This window comes from Hydra vulgaris, chromosome 01, assembly GCF_038396675.1.
Source record: "Hydra vulgaris chromosome 01, alternate assembly HydraT2T_AEP".
In the NCBI taxonomy this organism is placed as follows: domain Eukaryota; kingdom Metazoa; phylum Cnidaria; class Hydrozoa; order Anthoathecata; family Hydridae; genus Hydra; species Hydra vulgaris.
In genome coordinates this window covers 51,535,414-51,561,562 of record NC_088920.1, presented here as the reverse complement: position 1 = coordinate 51,561,562, position 26,149 = coordinate 51,535,414, and the positions used below count along the sequence as shown (strand labels likewise).

The following is a 26,149-nucleotide window of genomic DNA, read 5'->3' as shown; positions in this document are numbered from 1 at the left end:
AATAATAATACGAAATATATCGATACACAATAATCATGTTATAGATTGTAACATAATGATCATTTTATATCAAGATTGCATACAAACTTATTATATCAAACGTAATTATTTCCATCAAACATTAACCATTAAATTGATGTTTGCCACCGAGCAAAATTGGTTAAATAAACTTTTTATTCGTAAAGTAAAAAAATTTAAAAATTAAAAAGCTAGTGAAGGCTGTGATAAAAGTTGATATGAATAGCAATATAAATTTGATTGAAATGGGAATATATATAATAATATGTACGTAGATTATTTAGGTGGAAGATCTCTTTTTTTAGACATTAAAAAAAAAATCGTTTTTATTGATTTTTATGAAAAAATTTTGTTTGAGTTTTTTTTATGTTTAAATGATTGTTTGTGATTGGCATATAACATTTCCAAAAAACGTATACTAAGTTTACAAGAAGAATTTGATATTTATTTGATATAATTGGCTTATGTGTAAACTGGTATATGCCACACAGGGACAACGGATACGATCACTGTGGTGCTATGTATTAATTAGTTTTTCAGTTAATTCTCTTTTGTTAGTAGATGCAGTTTTCAGAACTTCCCTCTTCAGCTCATTTCACAGCCCCTCGATCGGGTTGAGGTCAGGACTGTTGCCCGGCCATTCCAGAACAGGAATTTTCTGGTCCTTCAGGAATTTCATCACGGATTTGGCTGTGTGGCATCGAGCTACATCCTGCACGAATATTGCATCTCCACGTGGATACCATTCTTTTACCTGTGGTATGAGACGTGTTTCCAGTATTCTCTTGTATTAGTCCTGTTGCATGATCCCTTCCACAAAATACAGACGCCCCGGTCCGTTGACAAAAATAATACTCCAAAACATGATCTTTTGTGGGTATTTTACAGTTTCCAGGATACAGTCGGGGAGGTTTGCCTCTTCCTTCTTCCTTCGAACAAATTGTGCCCTCTCAGCAATGACTTCCAGCGTAGACTCATCAGAGAAGCACACCTGAATAACAAATATTAACCTGTATAATAACGCTACTCAGTACGGTATTACATACCGTATTTTATGATATGGAAAGTACACATAATAACATAACAAAACTACAAAACTAATGAAAAAAAAATATTATTATCACCATAAAGTGGGCAATATGTTTCTGACTTAAATAATTTCATAAGAGTATGTAAACTGCTTACCTTCGACCAATCGTCTTTGATCCAATCGGCGTGTCGGCATGCCTACGTCAGCCTCTTCTCCTTCATTGCAACTGTCAGCTTGGGTTTCTTCGAGGGTTTGTATGTCTTGTAGCCGAAATTCAACAAACATCTTCTAGCAGTTCTTGAGCTCACTGTAAGTCCTATTATGCCATTCCATTCCTGTGCTAACTCTACGGAAGATTTCTTACGTCCTTTTTGGCACAAGTTCAAAAGTACGCGATCATTCCTATGGGTAGTCTTGGAAGGCCTTTTACAATTTTCTCTCTTGGTAGCTATGACATCTTGGTCTTTGGACAGTTTATTTCTGATTCTTCCAACAGTCTGACGCGAGACTTCTAACTTGCGAGTTATTTCGGAATTCAGAAGAGCAGTAATTTCTAATAACAGTATTATTTCACTTTATTTTGCTACGCTGATGTCCTGTTTCTTACCCATTTCTGTCAAATAGTGTCTTTTTTACCACTTGAAGCTTGTTTCAATAATAGCAAAGTAATAACTTATGAGCGATAATACAAGTAAAATTACAATTAAGCTACAAAAGATGCCAAAATTAATGACCAGATATCACCAAATACCGCAATCAAGAACCTAAAGCAAATTTTATACAAAATACAAAAAAAATCATACTTTAGCAACAAATTTAAAAAGTCCATGACAACAAACAATAAAATAAGTATTATGACAGCAACTTATGTAATAAACAAAAATTAGAATGTACTTATATAGCCAAAGTAAGACTGAATACGTTAGATCTGATCAAATCCTTCTAAATTCCTAATTCATTGGCCAGCACTATATATATCTATATATATATATATATATATATATATATATATATATATATATATATGTATATATATATATATATATATATATATACATATATATACATATATATACATATATATATATATTCATATATACATATATATACATATATATATATTCATATATATACATATATATACATATATATATACATATATACATGAAGTTTATATTGGGTTAACGGAAGGTGAATGGAAAACCAGATATAGCAATCACATTTCTTCATTAAGTAATGTTAAATACATAAAGTCGCCCTATCAAACTACGTGTGGAATTTGAAAAACAATTTTAACGAAACCCCTATATTAACATGGTCTATTCTGAAGTCTGTACCCCCCTCCTCAAATATTTCTAAAAGGTGTCCACTATTTGTATATAAGTAATTTGCTATTATATTGTATCCAAAACCTGAGGAACTACTAAATAAAAGAACCGAAGTTATATCAAAGTGCCGCAACGAAAATAAACTCTTATTAAAAAATTAAAAAGCTCGCGACAAAGGTAACTAACTGCTTACAATAACTATATTAATCTACTTCATATATTTCTAACTAATAAATTACTCACATACACAGTTATTTTAATATATTTCACAACATTATTTATATTTTTATACCAATTTTTAACTTTATATTTTTTAGTATATAGATAATGCACATTATTACATAAACGAATATTTTAAACAAGCATTAAAACATATTACTATTACAAACAAGCTAACTAAAAACAAATTAATAAAATTATTAACTTAACTGTTAAACAATTTCCGTTCCGTAACGATCTAAAATACAAATATAAAGTTAATAAACAAATCTATATCGTCTACTAAACAAATCGTTGCAAAATTAAATTTGTGCTAACACATGAAACTCAACAATATTACAATATTATTTTATAAACACTAGCTTAATTACAACTTAATCTCACTTAATTCCTGATACGGCGGTTAACAGTAAGATATATACTATATAGCTCTAGTTCATCTATTGAGCACTCTTTTTTTAGTATACAATGTTATACATAATAATATAAAGATATTCTTTATTGAAATATGTACACGTATATATATATATATATATATATATATATATATATATATATATATATATATATATATATAATATATATATATATATATATATATATATATATATATATATATATATATATATATATATATACATGTATGTATATATATACATGTATGTATATATACATGTATGTATATATATATACATGTATGTATATATATACATGTATGTATATATATACATGTATGTATATATATATATGTATATATATATATATATCTATATATATATATATATATATATATATATATATATATATATATATATATATATGTATATATGTGTATTATATATATATATATATATATATATATATATATATATATATATATATATATATATATATATATATATATATATATATATATATCGGAAACTTTAAAATTTTCTGGAGTCTTCTAGAAGTTTACGGAAATTAGCAAGAATTTAGACTATATAAGCTGCCTGATGGAACAACGCTAATAATTATATATGAATCTATTGTGCTATTTGCTTGCCAGATGGCAAACAAATAGCACAATAGCACTTATATTAATTATTATTTCCTTTTAAAAATATATTCAAGTATTATCTTCAATCAAGTATTATCTTGAAATCAAGTATTATCTTCAATCATAATTTTCTATTAGAAAAGTGCTTTCACGACGGAAAAAAATGAGACGATCTGGATGAAGAATCTCATACAATTTTATGAGTCACATAGAAAAAGAAAAACTGTTCCACTAAAAAATAATTGCTGGAAGATAACAGCGGGATACCTACTTGTTATCTATTTCTAGGAGAATCCATCAAAGAGAGACAAAAACGCATTAAACAAATTGAGAAAAAAGTAATATGTTTATAGCAAAAAAAAAAAAAAAATTTTTTACATTTATTATTTCAAGTCGTACAGACAAAACTGTATCAATTGCTGAAAACGTACAAATAAATGTGTTTAAACAAAGAAAAATACGATCCATTAAATGAAGTTTTTGAAATTACAAAAAAAGATGTAAATGGCTCTGCAGTGAGGAAAAAAGATTGTATCATCTTCAGATTAAAAGCAAAGGATAGGTTGAGTATACAATTGGTAAGGCTGCGAGTTCAAAAACTATCCATCTAAACTATTTTAATCAGAAGTTCTCTAATTTTATTAAAAATATTTTTTTAATTCACAGCATTAGATTGGAAGAAAGAACTTGTTTTGTCAGTTTGACTTTACAACAAACTCAGAAAATATCGTTTGATAACAAATGATTAAATTTAACCCCTTGCCCCCCTCCCCTCCAATAAAAATGCATCTTTTTCTGTATTTTTTTTTTATTAGGACACTGATGACAAACTACTTTAAAAACAAATTGTTAATTAACGTCGAATTTTTGATAATACGCCACAAAAAGCTCTTATTTTAATTAATTTGATTTTGTTAAGGTATATAAGTGTTTTAAAAGGTATATAAGTATATTAAGGTATAAGTGTTTACTCTAGTATTACGTAAAAGTATTAGAAAAAAAATACGATAAATCTTCGTTTATAACGCAGACTCAAACAAACTAGAGATTATTGGATTTTAAAGGTCATATCAAAAAAATATTTTGTTTTGAATAGTTTCCCATTTATTAATGACTATTGTTGATCTTGTTTCTATAGAAATTTACTAAAAAATCCGAAGCTTAGTTTTTAACTGACGTCGATTTGACATACCTAACTAAAACCACTATTCTTTAAAATTCCTAGCATAAATTTTGAACTGACGTCAATTCGATATATGGTGTGATATTGTGATATATTGTGAGCTGCAAGTTTTTTTTTGTCTAATTTTTTTCGGTATACTAACTAAAAGAGTTTATTGGTAGTAACATAAAAAGTACTTAGATTATTCAAACAAAGACAAAAAGATGCAATTTATTAGGTTATAAAAAATATTGGGATCTTGGTATTTAGCGTTTGATTGCTCATCTTGGTGTACTTGCTCAACGGCGTGTTCTTTGCTTACAACTCAGCACTGAGTATAGTCTCTTTCCTTTTCCGGATAGGAATCTTATTTCTTATAATTCATAACCTAAATTTATTATTAAACCTAAATTTATTATTAAAAAAGTACATTAAAATCCTATAACTTATTTATCATATGACTGTTTAGACAATCATATGACTGTTTAGAGTCAAGCAAAAGTCTAGAGAAAAATCTTGAATAATTCAGGACTTAAAATTGGAGGAGTTATAATTGAATGTTTCAGAAATATTAAATTAAATAAATATTAATAAAGAATATTGAAAAGCTAATATTTTAGGCTCATCGATACTTCATGGATCCTAGTTAATTTACACACACACACACACACACACACACACACACACACACACACACACACACACACACACACACACACACACACACACATATCTATACATATATTCATATGAAATATATATTTATATTTTCATAGGTTAATGTATTTACTTTTAATTAATGTGTTTTTGTTAATGTTGCAACTTTTAAGAACATTGTATGTATCTATACATATATTCATATGAAATATATATTTATATTTTCATAGGTTAATGTATTTACTTTTAATTAATGTGTTTTTATTAATGTTGCAACTTTTAAGAACATTGTATGCCGCTACCACAGACCAACAGTAACTAAGTTTTTAGAAGAAAAAGACAAGAGACTTGTCATTTTAGAAGCACAACGGCTGAAAAAAATCTTACCTTTTTTTAAATTTAAAAGTTTTAAAAGATTTAAAAGTTTTGGAGTGCGTTTTTTTCCGGGGCACATACTGCGGAAATAACCGTAATTAGTACAGTAATTAGTGTATGGAAGAATAGCTTTAGTTATCAGTAAATCTTTACAGTTCTTTTTCACGTTGTCCCGCTAAATTATCTTTACAGATAATTTAGCGGGACAACGTGAAAAAGCATTTGCATTAAATTTGATAATAAATCAGAAGGTCCGACACACAATGTTTCTGTTGTTGTTGTTGTAAAAATTATAACAAGTTTTTTAAAAAAGCATGAAGGTCCCAAAAAAAAAAAGAATAAGTATGCTTTCTTGAACTTAAAAGTTTTCTTTCGGATATATTGACAATAAAAGAATGATTAGAATAATTAATTAATTAGAATAATTCAGAATAATTAACTACATTTTAACACTTATAGTAAACATTTCTCAAGGCAAACTCTTAATGAAACTATGTGCATTTATGAAACTTTATGCATCTGTGAAATTATATGCATTTTTGAAACTACGTACTGGAGTGAAAAATTTCAATTTAAAATAATAATGGTGAGTGCTAATATGTAGTATTTCATGTAATAGTATTTTTATCAAAGACTTCCTTTTTTATTTGAATGTCTAGTTCAAATAATAAATCTTCTCACTTAAATGAAAATAATATCTTGCCTAATTTGCCAAAACATCCTAATAAAGCATTAGTATTTGCTTCAACGAAAAATGTCTCTAAAGATCCTAGAAAGAATGCTTTTGTTTTGTTATTGATAGATTAATTAATTGTTTTGCAGTTATTGATAGAGTAAACACTTAACTTGAAATAAAGTAAAGTTTGTATAGTAAACAAACCTATCTAAAATATAAATATAGCGTCACCTCCTTTGTATTTTCATTATAAGTTAATAGGCTTTACTGCTATTAATTTACCACATTACTTAACATTAACTTCCATTTTGTTTTCATATAGGTTTAATAAATAAGATACATTTCAGTGACGCAAATGTGAAAAAATAAAAAAATATCTTTTTTTATTAATTTCAATTCGTCAAATCATGTGATCAAGGTTTGCAGGTTAAGATGACATTATCTGGAAAGTAAATGATCGCCCAAAACTGCCTATAATTTGCTTTTTAATTGCTTAAATAAGGTTAATCAAAAAAATGTTTTTATATACCATTAATAAATTACTTCATTTTAGCTACAAAAAATGGTACGCCGTGTGTGGTATTATTTGTTACCCATAATTAGTTTTTCTTCAACAAAAAGAAACGCTGAACTAAGTAGGGAACATTATCCGAATATGTTTTGAAATCCGGATATGTTTTAAAACCCGAATATGTTGTGAAAAAATAGAAAAACTAATAAAGATTAGTATAAAAAAAAATTTCATCAGTAATAAATTCTTAAGCTAATGTTCCCTTGGATATATAATTACACTATTAGACAGAATTAAGGCTTTAAGTAGAACAATTTAATAAATTATTACTACTTTAATTATAAAACTCAACCCTACTAAAAGAAGGAAGTGTAAATACTTCACACACATTTTACTCAAAATGATGAAAAACTTACTTTTAACTTGTTTATTGCTTAAAATGTTGCTTATAAATAAAAAAGAAGTTTGTTGCTCGCCTCTAAAAAATTCCAGTTTAAAAAATTTTGACAAACAGTTTTCATGTGAAAGTTACTGTCATGGGATATATGACTTATGTGAAAAAGCTATAACTACAGTTGACGAACAGATTTTGTGTATAAATCGAAGAATGAGTTGTTTAAAGGAATGCGTATAATTTTTTGACGAAATTATGTACTTAACGATATTTATATCTTCAAATACATAGAAAGCAGTGATGGTTTTTAAGAAATATTTTGTACACTATAATATGCAATATTCCATTGAGGCAGCCAAAGTGGCATCCAGTGTAGTATCTTATGCATCCAGTGTAGTATCTTATGCAAACTTTTCATATCTTTAATTTGAGAACAGTTAATTTAATTTGACTAAAAAAAAATTTTTTTCTATAATAAATTTATTTTTGTTTTTTGTTTGACAATCGTGTAATATAGAACGACAAGAAATCACATTATCAAAATTATCTTCACAGTTTTTTTGTTCAAAAATCATGATTTCGGTTTTATATATTATATATTTGTTTGAAATATAGTAAAATATCATTAGAACATGAATTAACATATTTATTATAAGGTTGAAAAGTAAACCTGCATGATAAAAATATATTTTTTTACTCATAGCCGTGGCTAGACGCTGTAGCGCATGAATTACCTTAGGGCAAACAAAGGTTAAGCCCAGGATTTTGAAGAATTTACTTATACTGCTGGACTTACTTAGTAAATGGATTTACTAATTTTGCATTTTAAATTTGTAAGATTTTTTGTACCCCATTAACCCTCCCCCCCCCCCTTCCCTCTATCTACCTATAAAATAAAAAAAACCCAAAAGTGCGGTTTAAAAGCTTCATTTGCTGTGAAAAATAACAATTTTCTAAAAACTACTAATTGAATAGAAAAATATAACAACTGATAATGCCTAGTTTATATCAACACGATGGTCAAAAGAATAAAAAATATTAATGGCTATTTTAATGTTTCAGACGTTGCGCAAACTTAAGAACATATTAAATTGAATAAATAAGTATGTAATAGTAACAAATATGTATGTTTTGGTAAAATTTAAGCCTGGGAACAAGAATACCTTAAAATACTTGCCACTCCTTTGCTAAATGTACGAACAATTAGTTAATTAATCATATTTTTTTAACTATATTTTTTATATATTACTATTTGGCTATTTTATACTAAATTTAAATTCGTCAACAGGATTTAAATTTCATCTAAATTTTTTTTTTAATTTGATAATTATGACCACGTTTATTTTAAGCCTCTTCATTTGGCAAATCAAAGTTGTTGTTGTGCATACTAACAAAGTTGTTGTTGTGCATACTAACGAAAAATAAGATAAACTAACTAACGAAAAATAAGATAAAGACAAGAATAAAAGCGTCAATCAATTATTCTACGTTTTTATGGGATTCTTATACACAAGTTTCGGCATTTCATTATTACTTTAACTGCAACTTTAAAAAGTTATAATAGCTTAGTCTTTATAATATTTTAGCTTGCAAACACTTATATTCATAGGAATAATTTAAGGCATCAAAATAAAATGTTTCTTGACTGGTCTGAAAAAAGTTTAAAGAATTAAGTTTCATATATATCAGACAAAAAGCAACTTTGTTTCGTGAAGACTATTGTCTTGTGCTCGTGACTATTGTCTTGCGCTCATTAGTATCTTGTGTAAACATAAATTTATTTATGTTAACACAAATGTAAAGTCTTAACTAAACAATAATACAAATAATTTATAAAGAAAAACTAATTTAATGTTATCGGGTTTAAACAACTGTTTGATTAATAATTTTTTATATAAATTAAAAAAAAAAAACAATTAATATAACACTGTTGACGTATATAATGTTTTTTTAACATAACAGCGCCGAACAGTGTGGAATAGTCCGAATGTGGATAATTATAGAGGGCTTATAAAATGTTTAATGAATAGAAATACTTAAGATTATTATTTTTTTTAATTTTTTTTTTCTTACAAAAATATTTTTGAAAGAACTTTTTATATAAAGGTAATTGTCCAAATTTTATTTTCAAAGAAGTGACGACATATTATATTTTTATTTTCTCATCTTAAAACAAAATTTGTTCAGTTGGATCTAAATTTATTTTGAAGTAATTTCATTTCTTTTGTGTTTACTTTACAAAAGCACCTACAGTCGCATTTTAATTGCGTCAAAAGATTTTTATTTCTTGTAAACGTTATTGAGACAGATTAAAATAACAATGCTAGGTAAAGCAAAGTTTTTTTTAGCCAAGAAATGTTTTTCATGAAAAACTTTTATAATAGGTATAATATCAAATATTATAAATTCATATTATTTGCTAATATACGCTTGCTTTGTTGGTGAAAAATACAATAAGTGAGCCCCACTACACATCTGTTAGTATCACGCTCAATTAGATCTTCCTTGCAAATGTGCGAAAATTATAAAAGGCATTAAGAATCTCGGAAAAAAGTTAATTGACAAAAAAGAAAGAAAGTTTCAGATTAATGAATTAATGCTGAAGTCTCATTTAAGTGTTTCATTTACATGTTGCATTTAAGTGTTGCATTTAAATGTTCCATTTTAGGTGTTTACATTTTAATCTCATAACGCGTTTATGACGCATTAATGAGTCAATTTTCAATCAATAAATTTTAAATATTTATTTTGATTTAAATTCAATATATATATATATATATATATATATATATATATATATATATATATATATATATATATATATATATAATAAAATTATATTATATATATTATAAATATTATATTATACTATAATAAATTTTGACTTGATTGTCTTGTATTTACAAAATAAAATTCTTTTTGTTTCTTTTCTCAAAACAAAAATGTTTTTTTCGTAGTGTATTTTTGTGAAATTAAATTTATTTATTTATTTTTGTACCACTTTTGCAAAACAAAACTTGTTTCTTTTGTACAAATTGTTGCAAAAGTTTTGGAATAATTTGTACAAAACGAAACAAGTTTTGTTTTGCAAAAGTGGTAAAATTGTTTTGTAACAAAACAAGTTTAATTTAATTGTGTTTTAATGGTACTTTATAAAACATAACAATAATTTCTCGTTAGATAATTTCTCGTAAAACTGCAATAATCTCTTTAAGCATTTTAATTTCCGCAAAACAAATTAATTTTTTATAAAAAATTTCCCTCCTTTTTTAAATAACATTCTTGAATTAATAAAAAAACACCTTTCTTTTTTTTTTTTTCCAAACAACTTTTCTTTTTGTTTTTCTTACAACGCCACAGCCTTGAAAACTTTAACCACAAGATGTTTACAAGATGAAACTACTGGTGGACAAACAAGCTGTTGAAGAATAAATTAGATAAGTGTTTTAATTAATTTCTTATTGCTCTGTTCTTCAAGAACATTGAGCACTTCCTTTGTAGAATACACTAGCATAACATATATGTATTTTTTTAAGTACATGTATGTGTATAAATATATATACATATATATATATATATATATATATATATATATATATATATATATATATATATATATATATATATTATATATATATATATATATATATATATATATATATATTTATATATATATATATATATATATATATATATATATATATATATATATATATATATATATATATATATATATATATGTATATATACATATATATACAAGTACTTTAAAAAACTACTGTAACTTCTATTAAATAAATAAATCACAAATGTAGTCACAATATATAGTGATCCGATATGGTTTTTAACTTTGGTTTAATATTTTAATATGTTTTTTATTTACTATGATACCTTTTAAGGCTACTCAAATTAGAGAAGCGACTCCACGGAAAACGGGCCAAAACATTTGAATGCTATCATGAACCAAAATGTGCAGACGTTGTTTAGTAAAGATGAAGGAAAGGAAAAAGAAATATTACAAGCTCATCATAATTACATAAAGGTTAGCAATTAATACGAATTTGAAGCTCATCTCACTAAATTGTAAGGACCATAATGTTTTTGCTAACAGTAAATAGTAGAAAGTGAAGCAATAGTTTATTACTCATTTTCTGTTATTCATTGTTTGCAAACATTTTTTCAGTCGTTTTTTTTATATTTTTTATATAGTTTTATTTTGTATGCCCTTCCAAAACTGATAACACATATTTTTAATTTAAACTAAATATATTATTAGCTTAAAAGAAGGTTTGCTTTACTTTTGAATTTGATTGCTTAATTCTGAAACACGTCCTCTGATTGACAGTAAGTTTTGAGATAAAAGTTATTTCTTTAGTTGCCACTGTTAGTCACAAATATATATACATTATATATATATATATATATATATATATATATATATATATATATATATATATATATATATATATATATATATATATATATATATATATATATATATATATATATATATATATATATATATATATATATATATATATATATATATATATGTATATATATATATATATGTATATATATATGTATAAATATATGTATATATATATATATATATATATATATATATATATATATATATGTATATATACATATATATATATATATATATATATATATATATATATATATATATATATATATATATATATATATACATATATATATATATATATATATATATATATATAAATATATATATATATATATATATATATATATATATATATATATATATATAATACTATCAAGTAAAATAATACTATCGAGCAAAAGAAACTGAATTTTATGCAAACTGCAATTACGATCAACTTCGTGATTTCTTAGTGCTTCCAAGTAAACGAAAGCCGCAGTCTATAATTTCTGCCAACAACGATCTTTTATTGCAAAAAATATTTAAAAAAGTGAAGAACAATCGTCAGAAAATGCTTTTTTGATCGTTGATGAGGTAAAAATTAGACCAACAGTTCAGAACAACAGGCAGAAAATGATTCAGAATCTAAAGCAAATTCTACGCTTTGTGCAGTGATGAAATGCTTACATGCTATACCTTTTTAGAAACTAACATCAATGTATTAATTCAGCTTCGTAAAAGAAGCTGCTGTTATAATTCAAAAACATAGTGCCATTTTTTAAAGAACTGCAACAGATAATAATAAAATTGGAAAATACTGCAATTCTGCAAAATTTTCAAAAGTACTTCTGACTATCAGGTCATTCGTCATTGATGACTAGCGTATTTGATTTTTTTTTGTTTGATACAGTTCATCTGTTTAAATGTTTACGTAACAATTAGATTTCTTAAAAAAGTGTCTTTTAACAATAAAACCGTTGGATCTTTTTCTAATGTCAAAAATTTATATCAATATGAAAAAGATTACATTTTGAAATTAGTTTCTATACTTCATGCTGCTGTTTATCCTTTGAGACTTCAACTACAGAATGTGCCCAAAGGAGCTTATGAAACATCCAGTTTTATTCAACAGGTTTTAGATTGGTTGAATATTGTTAATATTTCTCCAAAAGGTTACAATGTTAGCCTATAAAACTATAACCGATCTGTGCAAGGTAAAAATTCAAATATTCTGCAACTGTTTTTAGAACAATTTAAATATATGAAATTAGGGCATGGATCTAAACGAGTTTAATGTGATACCCATGGTATCAAAAAGCCCTTGTGTAAACCACTGAAGGTTTATTACTTATTTGCAAGCATTTATTTTCAGTCGGTTTTGCTTACGTCTTGCTTCGTGAGATAAAAAGTGACAGAACTGAAAAAAAAATTTTCTAGTATTAAAAAGCGTTTAACTTGATTTGCCACAACGTTTCTAGTATAAGTGGAAGTAGGACAACCCAGTAAAAAAGATTAGACATGTAAAGGCCCAATCAGTTTTGAAGATACAATCTCAATTTTGCCTTTATGATGTGAGTATCTCAGAAACTGAAGAGAGGTCTGCTGCCTATGTGGCAGGGTGGCTGGAGAAAAAATGTGATAGTGAACTAGTTAATGTTGAGGATGAACTTGTACTAACAAATAGAGCTCGAGATTTCATTGAAGAGGTTTCACGAGGTTGTTTGACAGTTCTTTATGAATGTACTTACCAGTCAGTTAGAATTGGGTTATGCTTCGTGAAAAAAATCAAAAACTTAAAAAAAGATTACAACTTTGATTTATCATCACAAAATCTTTTTAGGCATTTGGTAAATGTTCTTCTGCACGGAATTCAGAATTTGGAAAACGAACAAGCAAAAAATGCATGTCTTTATCAAACATCAATTATAAAAACACGCCTAATTTTTATTTATAGATAAACTTCATTAACATGCTGTTAATTTACATATGGGACATATGTTAAATTGCATATGTTAATTGGCATATTAAATATAAAATATATTTTATATTGTTATAAAATTTTCTAGAGAATGTTTATTTTTTGCAGTTAAACTTTTTAATGTTTTTTATTTTTTCATAGAGGAAGTTTTAATATATTGACTTTTTATTCTTTCTTAAAACGGTTTTCTCTTTGTTATTAAATTTTTACTTTATTAATAATTTTTTATAATACAAACTCATACGCACTATAAAACTATTTAATTAATATTGGTTTTACAAAACGTTGCTTAGGTTAAATTTAATTTTATAAACGTTTAGTAAGAAGTATTGAATGGTCTTTACTAGCGAAATGAGAAAATTGACTTTGTGCGTCCTGTCATATAGTATTTGTTGGCCTGGCCATATAGTATTTGTTGGCCTGGCCTGACTTTGCCATACCCAAGGTAGCACATAAATGTTGGCCTAATGTTAGATCAATGTCTAAAAAATTGTTGGGTGATGGTCGGCAATTGACGTTGCCAAAACTTGGATTTTGCAGATGGCGCACCATCGCTGCCAACTATTGGGTTGGTCCAAAGTCGACCTCCGACGTTGGGTGAGAGTTACATGTTGGTCTAACGTAATATTATTGAATATAAGAATCTTTATAGTTTTGATTCAAAAGGTAAGCACGTGTTTTCTTATGCACTGTTCATTAAAACTATTACATTGATTTTTTTTTCTCCAAATAACTTGTAATACATTTTTTCCATGATAAATGAAAATCAATATTTATGCTGATTAATGAAGCAATTAGAATTTTATAATAACACAAAAAATCAAAATTTTTTATAATAATTATTATAATGATGTTAAAATATTCGTACAAACTATGCACATATTCAAAAACATATTCAAATCTATATATATATATATATATATATATATATATATATATATATATATATATATATATATATATATATATATATATATATATATATATATATATATATATTGTTACTATTATTATTATTATTATTATTATTGCTACTATTATTGCTTTTGAATATGTGTATAATTTGTACAAATATTTTAACAAATATATACGGGAGAGGGGGGAGAAGTGGGACAACCTGAAATTTCTAATTAGAAGTAGTGCTTAAATACTGTTATTTAATGTAAACAATTAAATTTCTTTGTTTTCCTGCGTGCGCTAGAAACTCTAATTTTGAAATGTACCTTAAAAAAGTGTTTACATTGGGGTGAAGTGGGACAGAAAAAAGAAGTATTTATGCTCGCTTCTTACCGTCGCCATTTGATTAGGGGAGACCGGGGCTAATTGGCCGCAGGGGTAAGTTTATCTTTAGAGCCTTTCATCAGAAAGTGACAAAAATTACTCAGAAACTTCCTTATTGACCATTTCATCATTCACTGTAGTATTGTCAGGATTTGCGCATGCGCATGGGAGATATTGAGATTTATGCGTTTTTTGGACAAAAACGTAACTTTTAGAACATCGCTTCCTTTTTACTTTACAAAAAAAATATTTAGCCGTATGAAAAAAAAATTGTAAAAGTTCCAGTCACAATTGGTTTGCTATATCCAGTCAGACTTTTTTTTCGAAGCTGCTGTTTTTCAGGATCTATAGACTGTTTATTAAAAAAAAAGCTTTCGGGGTAAGTTGACAAATTTTTCACGGGGTAAGTTGGCTCATAGCATTTACTATGAAAAAAAATATTTATTTTTATAAAATTATTCTTATTATTTTTTTTAATTTTTAACAATATTGAAAATATTTATTCTTACAAAAAAATTAAAAAAAAATTTCTTTTAGTTTTTTTTTCCACAAATAAAAGGTGGGCTACTGTTTGGCTTTTATACGGACTAATAATTGGTACCTAAGGTTTCCAACCAATTGGAAATTTGTAAAACGGTAGTGGTAACTACGTTTTTCATAAAAAAACCTATTCTGGTCTTCACACTAAATTTTATAGTTTCACTTTATTTTTGTACAGAGTTAGTCTAATCAAATTCTTAATCGATAGAGCGTTCAAAATTAATAGTACTAAACTTGGTTAGACTCTGACATAAACGACCTCTTTAAAGTATTTCAAAGAAACATGTACCCATCTTGGCTCATGTTTATAAAATGGTTAAAACCTGGAAGTCAAAAAAGCCAGAGGAGGATACACGAAATATTGACTGTATATTTGTTCATTGTCAGCCATATAAGTGTTAAGTTTTTAATAAAATTTGAAACTAAATTATTTTCTTTTGAATTTTAATGTATTGTTGGTCTTCTTTGTTATAATTGTAGAGCTTGAAATTATCTTTAAACTGATATATTATTTGTTTTCTTATGATTAATATTTGCAAATATTTTCTAATTTTATTAAAATAGTTTAAAAAACTTAACACTTTTGTGAGTCACTGTATTATTATTAGTTTGTACAAGAATAATTATATTTTGTATTGTTTTTTTAATAGGTATTTTAACAAGTTTTAAATATTTAATTTTAACTGAAGATGACTAGTGTTAGTCGATACATGTATTGTTTTTTATTAAAAAAATGGTGTTAAAAATTGAAAAATTGTCTTGTTTATGAAAATATTTACACTTTTGGTGCTTAAAAGAAATTTTTGACATATATATACATATATGTATATATATATATATATATATATATATATATATATATATATATATATATATATATATATATATATATATATATATATATATATATATATATATATATATAAATATATATATAATTATTTATAGTTTTTTTGGGATAATTTAAATTAAAATCAACAGATGCTTAAATTAGTTCAGATATTACAATAAAAATGATATTAGGAAATAATAATAAAGTATGATTTTGACCTATAAAAATAACAACCTCATATTACAAGTGGAAGCAGCAGCTTGGGTTGACAATCGAATGCTTGGTTGTCTTAAGAAGTCATTTCGATGTCAAATCTATCTAGCTATGGAAAAAACACAACCAGCTGTACATTAAACCACATCTAAAGTTTTGTATTTGTAAATTTCTCTACTCAAACGTGTCCAACATCGCGCAATATTGTTAGTTAAAGATTTAAAATCTGTTTATTAATCCTAATTTGTGAATGTGCTGCATAAGTGTTTTGAGTCCAGATGCAGTTCTTGAAAATACAGATGTTACTACACAGTATTGAAAATACTACTTAAAATATATTTCTATGATATAATAACAGTATCAGAAATAAAGTAACGGTATTAGAAATAAAAAACAGTCACTAACTTTATGCTTTAAAATAATAACCTTTAAACTTCTTTGCATTACTTTCATAAACAATAGCTTTCAAAAATTAAAACTTTATACAAATTCAGCAAATCGCTTCCCAGTAGACACAGCGACGTGACAAAAACGTGAATTTCACGTTATTTTGGCACGTGACATTTAGGTGACTTTTTGGTCCCCATGAAATGACCAATTCACGTGATTTATGGACGTGTTTTTCACGTTACTTTTGGCACGTGATATTTAGGTGACTTTTTGGTCCCCATGAACTGTCTAAAAGACGTGCTTTTTACGTTAATTTTGGCACGTAATATTTTAGCAATAACTATGCTTTATAAAAACGAAGTGTTTTGATTCGTGTAAAGAAAAAAAACTCATCGTCGAGGAAATATTTAATACGTATTAAATTACATGGTTTTATTAGTCAGTATATTAGTTCTTGACATAAACATTTTGAATTTGTAATAAAAGCTGCACTTTTGTTAAAATATCCTCCTTATATCCAATAAGTAATAAGTACAAAGTCATAGATCTGCAACTTACGAAGAGCACGCTTCGATCCACAAAGAGCGCACTTCAAACTTAATCTAACGAACCAGTCGTTATATTCTCCCATAAAAGCACGCTTCAAACATAATCTAACAAATCAGTCGATACTTTCTCCTATAAGAGTACGCATCAAACTTTATCTAATCAATCAGATTTAGCTGAAAAGAAACGAATAAAATCTTAAATAATAATATGATTATTTAACAATTATCTTAAACCACAAACTTTTAAAACAAATCTTACTTGGTAAGTTGCCAACCATTTTGGCTACAAGATTTTCTAGTTGTTTTCTTTTATCTAAATCATTAAATAATTTTAAGAAAACAATACTACATACAATGTAGAAAAATAAAAAAAGTCATTTGCCTTCTAATTTTATACTATTATTGCCAAAAAATAAATAAGGATTAAATAAAAAAAGACATAACAAAAAAGTCGACAGATAAATAAAAAAAAGAAGTACAAAATAATAAATACAAGTCTAAAAAAATATTGTTTATCTATATATATCTATATCTAATATCTGTCTATAGATAAATATATATCTATATATAAAGTTTATAACTGATGGGCGTGATTAGAAAAAGACTTGTACTCGCCTTATGTGATAACATCTGATTAAATAATTTGTTTTCTTTGTTTTCCATCTTCTTATATTTGCACTTGTTTCTGTATTAACTTGTTCATACATTAACTCACTAGATGCAAAGGTGACACCCCACGAAATTGCTTTAAATGAGTAATCTACAAAGTTTTGAACATTAAATGTAATTTTAGAATGCACACAGAAAAAATTATAACAATTTTTAAAAATGTAATAGTTACCACATAACCACACAACATTATAGTGGAGATTTTATATCATGATTTTCCAACCCATGGTGAGATTATCATCTTGAGGCTCCTTTTGCTGTGGAAACATTCACCACGACTAAGGAGCCTCATCTACCCTAATTATATATAATATATTAAGTATAAAACTAAAAGTATGTATAATAAAGTATTGTCAAATTAGGTCACCCATACAGAACTTATCATTTTTCATCTAGTTTAATAAATTTAATATTAAATAATTTATAATAACTTATTTATTATTAAATTAATTATATCAACAAGTTTGACAGTCTAAAATATTATATAATAGGGTAGATAAAAAAGTATACCTTGTTTTAGGGTTTGATCTTTTGCATGTTGCAATATGAGAATTATCTGCCATAACGTTACACGATTTTGAATTAAGCTTTGTAATATATTTATAAAACCTAAATTGATAAAACTTAAAGATTTAAAATAATATAATAAGTTTAGATAAAATATTATATATGTGACATTTTATTTTTGTCAAAAATGCATTGCGATGTTATAAGATATCTTATACCCTGATACTTTTTTTATTATTATAAACTACAATGCAAAATAATTAGATTATTATAAAAGTATAATAAAAAGTAATTACAATAATGAATATATAAACTACATATTTCATATAATCATTATATTTAAAAAATTTTGAAAATTGTTAGCGGAAAATATCCTGAAAAAATTCAGAATATTTTCCCCCTAATTTTTCCCTTAATTTTGCATTCAGCCAAGTTGATGACAATAATATATACTTTAACTTGCATGTATGGAAGACTTTTCGGATATTTGGAAAAAGATAAATTTCAGAAAAATATCCGGTATTCCGGGAATATCCCAAAAAAAATAATCCCTGAAACTCAATTATAAAAAAATAGTAAATAAAATAAAGAATATCTTTCCAAGTTTCTAATCATAGGTTTTTATAAAGAATAAAAAAAGATCCAAAATACACAATATTTTGGCAACATAATTTTCATGCTTCAATCAAGTAAAATTGTAACCTGGACGAGGTCACCTAAAATATACATGATTGAAACGTGAAGAAGAAAACCGGGTAAGAGCATGCATCAAACTTTATCTAATGAATAAGTCGATATTTTCTCCAATAATAGCTGGCGACACCAAATTTAGCTAAAAAGAAACAAATAAAAACTTAAATAATAATATGATTATTAAATAATTATCTTAAATCACATACTTTTAACACAAGTCTTACATGGTGAGTCGCCAAATGTTTTGGTAACAAGGTTTTCTGGTGTTGCTACTTCTTTGATCTAAATCATGAAACAATTTTTTAAAAAAGCAATGCTATATTTGAGAGAAACTTGCTTTACATATTGGAAGGTTGTCAACATTGAAAAATAAGTATAATGCAGTTTCAAATACAATAGCATCATAATCATCTTTTTGTGGGGAAAACATTGAACAAATCCGCGTTATATATATATTATATTTATATTGTACATAATAACAATAGTAATAAAAGTTATATAATATATACAATAATAATTTCATAAATACAATTCAAATATATATATTAATCATATAATATTTAAATAATATTAAAATATGAAATAAGCATTAATCTTTTTTAACAAGTAAAGATCGAGATGTCATATATTACAAAAAAGATAAAGCATATAATAATAATATATACATATATAGGTACGCGCATATCCTTCGATTTACGGCACCGATCTTCGACCATTTTAGTGAAGCGTGCAGGACGTATGTGTTGTAAAAATGTATTTTCTTGTGTTATTTTGTAGAATTTCATATCAACATATATATTTTTTGAAAAGTAGAATAGTTAAACATTATTTTTGTGTTGTTCTTTTTTGTAGTTACCACCGCTATCGTTGAATTTATGGTTCTTAAAAACTTTGTTTTTGATCAGATGTATAATTCATATTAGAGGAATGTTGATAACTTTTTTAAATCTATTGGGCCCAGTGCAAAAACTTATTTTCTAAGTGCATGCCAAATTTCATTAAAAAATATTATGTAGCAGATACCTAATTTTTTGTAGCAAAATAAGTACTTATGTGCTATAAGAATGTGTTATTTTGTGGAGTTTTGAACCAAAGTATATACTTTTAGAAAAAGTTAAAAGTTAGGCATTATTTTTATGTTGTTCTTTTTAGTAGTTACCACCGCTATCATTAAATTTACTGTTCTGAAAAAATTCGTTGTTGATCAGATGTAAAATTTATATTAAAGGAATGTTGATAACTTTTTTAAATCTATTTTTCCCTGTGCAAAAACTTATTTTCTAAGTGCATGCCAAATTTTATTAAAAAATATTATGTAGCAGACACCTTATTACTTGTTGCAGTATAGGTACTTGAATTTAACTTTATCCGGAGAATAAAGGTAGGCAGAGGGGGGCTAACAACGAACTTTTTAAAAAGATCGTTGTTAGCCCCCCTCCTCCTATATGTATATTTATATAATAATATGTAATAACAATAATAATAATAATTATAATAATAATAATAAATATATATATATATATATATATATATATATGTCTATAATAAATTTGAAAACGATATATAATGATAATAATTGTTATAATTATAATTATTATATAGTAATATTTTATTGTTACTTTTATTACTTATTAAGAATTAAATTTAAAAATAAATTTATCATAATAAAAAGGATATGCAAGTTGGTTATGATAAGTGAGTGAGATATCACTCATAGACTATCATAATACAATGTCATCAGTATCATAACATAATTGATAGATTATAGGTGATATATCACCAGATGATAACCATATGGTTATAAAGCTTATAATTATTATCATGATAAATTATTTTAAACCATTGGTAAAGTTAACTCATGATTGATTAAACTCAATATTTATTGCATACAAATGATATCAATTAAATGTTTTTTGCTTAAAACAGAAACAAGTAACCAATTTTCACTGGAAATTCTTTTTTCATTTTAGAAATAACTCTATGTGACATTGTATGGTATTATGGGTCCCAAAAAGAATATGTGTGTGTTTCGTGGTGCAGCAAAAAAACATTTAGAATCAAACTTTGCATTGCCTTTGCAGGTAGATAACAATTGTAAAAATGGGCATATTCGGTTTGTATTCATCAACAATAATGAATCACATCAATTAACTATTGAGCAAGTCAATAAACTTTATGGCTTCAATATTTGCTATAGTCAAACTAAATTTCTTGTTAATGTATCAAAAAAATGGGCTTGCAATTTTTTAAGAGATTCGAAACGTTTTGTTGACTTCTGCAACGAGCCTTTCATTTGTCAAGCAACAAAATTGCCAGCAACACAATCATTTCAGTCAACCCCAAATTCAAGTAAAATTGTTTCATCTTTGTCAGTTGCCTCATCTCCTAAGCATAATAATATTTTGTCTTTGCCGAATAAAAGAAGTCCTTTGTTATCCAGGTTAAGAGCTGACCAGTTGACGCCAAGAAAAAATCTTTTAAAACAGAGATTAAGTGTTTTTGCGACTGAAATTGGTACCGAAAAACAAAAGCATAGAGAGGATGTAAAGGTGTTGAAAGAAAAAATTAAAACAAGGCCACGATTTAAACATTTCAAAGAGACTAATGCTTGCAAAGAAAAGACGATTCGAAGTTTGCGGAATAAATTAAAAGTCCAGCGTCTAAACTTACAGCTGAATAAGCTTCAAATTTCAAATTTTCTGTCTACTGAAGAAGTTATCTTACGTCAACAACTTGCTGACAAGAATGTAGAGATTAGTGTCCTGCAAAATGATATGCTTATTTTACAGGAAAAGATAGAGCAAATGCAGCAGAAAATACAAAGCATCAGATGTAAATAAGTTTACTCATTTGATATTAGGTCACTTATCTATGACATGCTGGAATGTCAAGTTCCTACACACAGTGTGCCCCAACTTCTTCATAAAGTTGGAGAATATTTTGGGTATAGATTTAGTGACATTCCGCATCGCAAAACTGTGGAGCAGATGATGCGCAAGCTGGGTATTATTTCAGAACTCCGGGCTGCTGAGATAGCATTCTCAACAAAAAATTTGACTCTTGGTTTTGATGCCACAACCCAGGAGGGTGTTCATGTTAATGTTGTGCACTTAACAACTGAATCTTCATGCTTGGTTGTAGCCATTGATCAGCTTGCTGGTGGTACAGCTTATGACTATATGAGTCATATTACAAAGTCTGTGGATAATCTTGCTAAGTTGTATAGTGACTTTTACCAGGAACAATATACTGATGTACGAAGCACCATTATCAGCAACATAACTAACATAATGAGTGACAGAGTGACAGTGAACCATGCAACTGTAACAAAGTTAAACACTTTGTCACCTTCACCCATTGGATACAATCACTCCTGCTTGCAAGTCGTCACTACAAGCTTTGGAAACTTCAAAAGGGAAGCTTTTTGGTAGAGATTGTTTTGCAGCAAACATTGTTGTTCAGTTAAATAAACTCCGTTACAAAGATGGTAAAGGTAAATAAATATGATAAACTCTTATCATATTTTTACTATAATGATGTTTTCTTGATATTTTGAATTATTTTATTTCAAGTTGTTATTTTGAATTTAAATCTGAACATAATAAATGTGTTAACATACTCGTTTAAAATTTGTAAATAATTTCTTTGCATTGCACTTTTAGTTTTAATTTTATTTTTATAGGTGATCCAAAAGGCTTTGTCACCTTTTTGGACGAGCATGGTCTTCCTAGAGGACTTATACCACGCTATAGGGGAAATCGGTTGCACATACTTTTTCATACGTGTGGAATTTTAATACATCACTACCATAAACTTCAGAGTTTTCTTTTTTCTGGAGTAGTGTTATGTGGAGGACTGAGAAATAGTCTTTTCCAAGACTTCACATCTGAAACAGGTTAGATTTTATGATGGAATAATAATTAAAAATTTGGTTCTAATTTTTTTTTTTATGGCATATTTTATTTAATTTTAGGTATACGCGAGATGTGTGCCCTAGGTTTAATTGGAAAGTTAGTGACTGGTCCCTGGATGAAAAAATTCTATGTTGTACCAGGACTTGACTACTTGTCTGGCATCCAAGTGATCAAAAATGTTTGCAATGCACTTGTTGAAAGCAGCACAAAGGCTCTTTCCCTTATTCACAGAAAAACAATCTTTTTTGGAGGTGATCTCAATGATCCAGTTTTTCAATCACTTATAGACTTTTTCCCAAGGACTGACGAAATGAGGGACGCATTAGCCAGCTGTCTAAATGCTATCATTAGTGTTATTAAGCGTCAGTATGAGCGACAGTTTACTATGACCTTAACTGACCAACTCAAGTCCCAGACATTATCAGCACGTCCACATAATATTGACTGTGAAGAACTTGTGGGTATGCTTAGTGCTGTAAAGCAAAAAGCTCCTAATGCCATAATTTGTTATTTGTCATCAAAAATTCCCGCATGCAAGAATAAGACAACTGATTTTCTTTCTAAAAAACCAACTGATATACGAAATAAATTGATAGCCTGGTCTATCTCCTCAGCAGGTAAAAAGCGCTTAGCAAACATACAATGCCATGAAGAAATGAAGGCAGAATTGATTAAACGCATGGGTAAAAAGATTCAAAATAAGGAAGAGAAAGAAAAAAGAAAAGTGGAAAAAATATTAAAAAAATGCATGCCTCTACAGGTAAAACAACTCTTCCCAGATCTGGAAAATAATGAAACTGCAGATATTGAAGACATTCTCAATGGAGATGCTGTTGGAAGAGGTATATGCCACATGTGGTATGATGCTGACACAAAAAGCCAAAATATGTACTATGGCAGGCTTCTTAGCATTAAAAAAAAAATATAATGCTTTCTATATAGTTTCCTATTGGAAACCAAATGAAAACGAGGACGATGATGCTGTTGAATACCATATGAGCAAATATCAATTATCTGCAGACATCATAAGCGGTGATTTGATGTTATCATAAGCAAATTGTGTGCAAATAGGTAGTAAAAAGGTATATGTTACTGTAAATAATAACATAGTTTATATACTTGCATTAATAGATTTCATTTACAGATGTGGATCTTTTTATTAGATCTATTTTACTCTTTCACCCCCCCCCCCCCATCCTCTCCTTTTTTTGTATGCTTATAAAAAGATATTTTTTTAAATTCATTAATTGTATATATCAGTTTTTATTTCAGGTAGTTGGGTAGTTACCAATATCTAATAATGTTGATTTGGTTGCAAAGTGAGCACCATTTACATGAACACCCTCCTGGGAAACAGGAAAGATCACTTAAAGTTAAACTTAACTATTTACTTGACTTTTCACAAATATGTTGATGATGATGTTGGTGATACACAGATGCTAATGCATTAACAAGACAAAATGTTAGTGTTAAGTCATTTTATTTAACCAATATGCCTTAGACATATTTTATATTTTAAACTATTTTAATGTATTTTATTTCAAGTATTATGGTGAGTAGTTGCTCAAGAAAACATTAAAAGGTTGGCTTTTTTTATTCATCAATGATTTTTCTATTTAAATAGTAAAATGTGTTATACATCAAGAGTTCTTATTATATTGATTTAATAGTTTTAATTGATTCCTTTATGGTTCGGTTATAATAAAATCATTATTTTTTTAACTTTTATTTTTATGTCAGCAAACATTGAGGGATCAACTTGCTTCTATAGATGTTTCTATTTAATGGTAAATTATGTTATGCATCAGAAGTTAAGTTATTTTGATTTATTTTTACTCTAGAGCTTACTTAGATATATTTTTATTTATCATTGCAAGGTTTTAACTAAGAGCTTGTAGAGTTTTGTTTCTATGAATGTTGATGTTTTAATAAGACAAGAAAATAGTTAAATTATATTTATATATATTATTTAGATTATATTTATTAGTGCAGTAGTAACAGTTAGGTATTTATTAATCAGGATATTTGACTTCTTTTGCCTTGATGATTGTGTATTATATTTTTTCAGAGATCTATTTTATTTTAGATACCGTTTAATAGTGTTTAATCTATGGACTAAAGAATCGACTTTTTATCTCTTAGGATGTCAATGATCAATGGTAAAAGGAAAATTTGCGCCTTGTTTGCATTATGAAGTATAAATATTCACACACAAAAAAGGCTACTTTCATAGCCACAATTCTGTTAAAAACATTATTTAGCAAATGGGAAAATAATTGTTTAAGTGAAATTTTTTTTTATCTACTAATTATATTTACAAGCAAATAACTATTTACATTTGAATGGCGTATTTATGTTATTAAAGTAGAATAGTAATCTATTTTAGAAGAGGGGTATTTATTATATTATATTATATTATATATATAGGTATTATTTATTATCGAAAGAGATACGGAAACTACTAATCTTAATATTTGACATAATATATTTCCGCTTATTGTATGATAAGGTCAGTGTCGTAGTGCCGCAAGCGCAATTGCGTAAGTCCCACTATTTTTTAAGGCCCCACCAATAATTAATACACGTCTGTTTTTTTTATAACAAGTTTTTTTATAAGAAGGTAATTCAAAAATTTTTGTGGAACGGGATAACATTTTAAAACTATAACTGCAGTGAAAAGGAGGCAGAAATAAAAATATCAGATAGTCCAGTGACACGTTTTTCCTATATTTTATATATTTTATACTATATATATATATAGAAT

At 26.7% G+C, this 26,149-nt stretch overlaps 1 protein-coding gene and 2 long non-coding RNA genes across 7 annotated transcripts; 1 reads left to right on the top strand and 2 right to left on the bottom strand.

Moving 5' to 3' along the window:
- Nucleotides 1-338: 338 nt before the first annotated feature.
- LOC136075420 (uncharacterized) lies at nucleotides 339-17,177 on the bottom strand. Of its 4 annotated transcripts, none has more exons than XR_010635925.1 (5): nucleotides 17,070-17,177; nucleotides 16,686-16,969; nucleotides 2,806-2,833; nucleotides 1,204-2,016; nucleotides 339-1,009 (listed from the first exon to the last, which is right to left on the bottom strand). It is a non-coding gene; the product is annotated as an uncharacterized LOC136075420 (long non-coding RNA). The 4 variants fall into 4 exon arrangements; XR_010635928.1 differs by having other exon boundaries at nucleotides 1,204-1,812; nucleotides 17,070-17,172; XR_010635926.1 differs by lacking the exons at nucleotides 16,686-16,969; nucleotides 17,070-17,177 and having other exon boundaries at nucleotides 1,204-1,812; nucleotides 1,943-2,016; nucleotides 2,806-2,917.
- A 269-nt stretch (nucleotides 17,178-17,446) lies between these two features.
- On the bottom strand, nucleotides 17,447-18,040 carry LOC136075421 (uncharacterized). Its single transcript, XR_010635929.1, has 2 exons — nucleotides 17,862-18,040; nucleotides 17,447-17,776 (listed from the first exon to the last, which is right to left on the bottom strand). It is a non-coding gene; the product is annotated as an uncharacterized LOC136075421 (long non-coding RNA).
- Nucleotides 18,041-20,166: 2,126 nt separating this feature from the next.
- LOC136075419 (uncharacterized) lies at nucleotides 20,167-25,856 on the top strand. 2 transcript variants are annotated; one of them, XM_065788538.1, is made up of 7 exons: nucleotides 20,167-20,224; nucleotides 21,442-22,964; nucleotides 23,154-23,366; nucleotides 23,445-24,467; nucleotides 24,658-24,847; nucleotides 24,931-24,967; nucleotides 25,126-25,856. In XM_065788538.1, exon 4 carries the CDS (start codon nucleotides 23,456-23,458, stop codon nucleotides 24,311-24,313), a length of 858 nt encoding a protein of 285 aa, XP_065644610.1. In that variant the 5' UTR covers nucleotides 20,167-20,224; nucleotides 21,442-22,964; nucleotides 23,154-23,366; nucleotides 23,445-23,455; the 3' UTR covers nucleotides 24,314-24,467; nucleotides 24,658-24,847; nucleotides 24,931-24,967; nucleotides 25,126-25,856. The 2 variants fall into 2 exon arrangements, with proteins under 2 accessions (XP_065644610.1, XP_065644609.1); XM_065788537.1 differs by lacking the exon at nucleotides 20,167-20,224 and having other exon boundaries at nucleotides 21,150-22,964.
- The last annotated feature ends 293 nt before the right edge of the window (nucleotides 25,857-26,149 follow it).

Excerpts from the sequence above, each read along its gene's own strand:
- LOC136075419 (XM_065788538.1), top strand. The coding sequence starts at position 23,456 with ATGTGTGCCCTAGGTTTAATTGGAAAGTTAGTGACTGGTCCCTGGATG.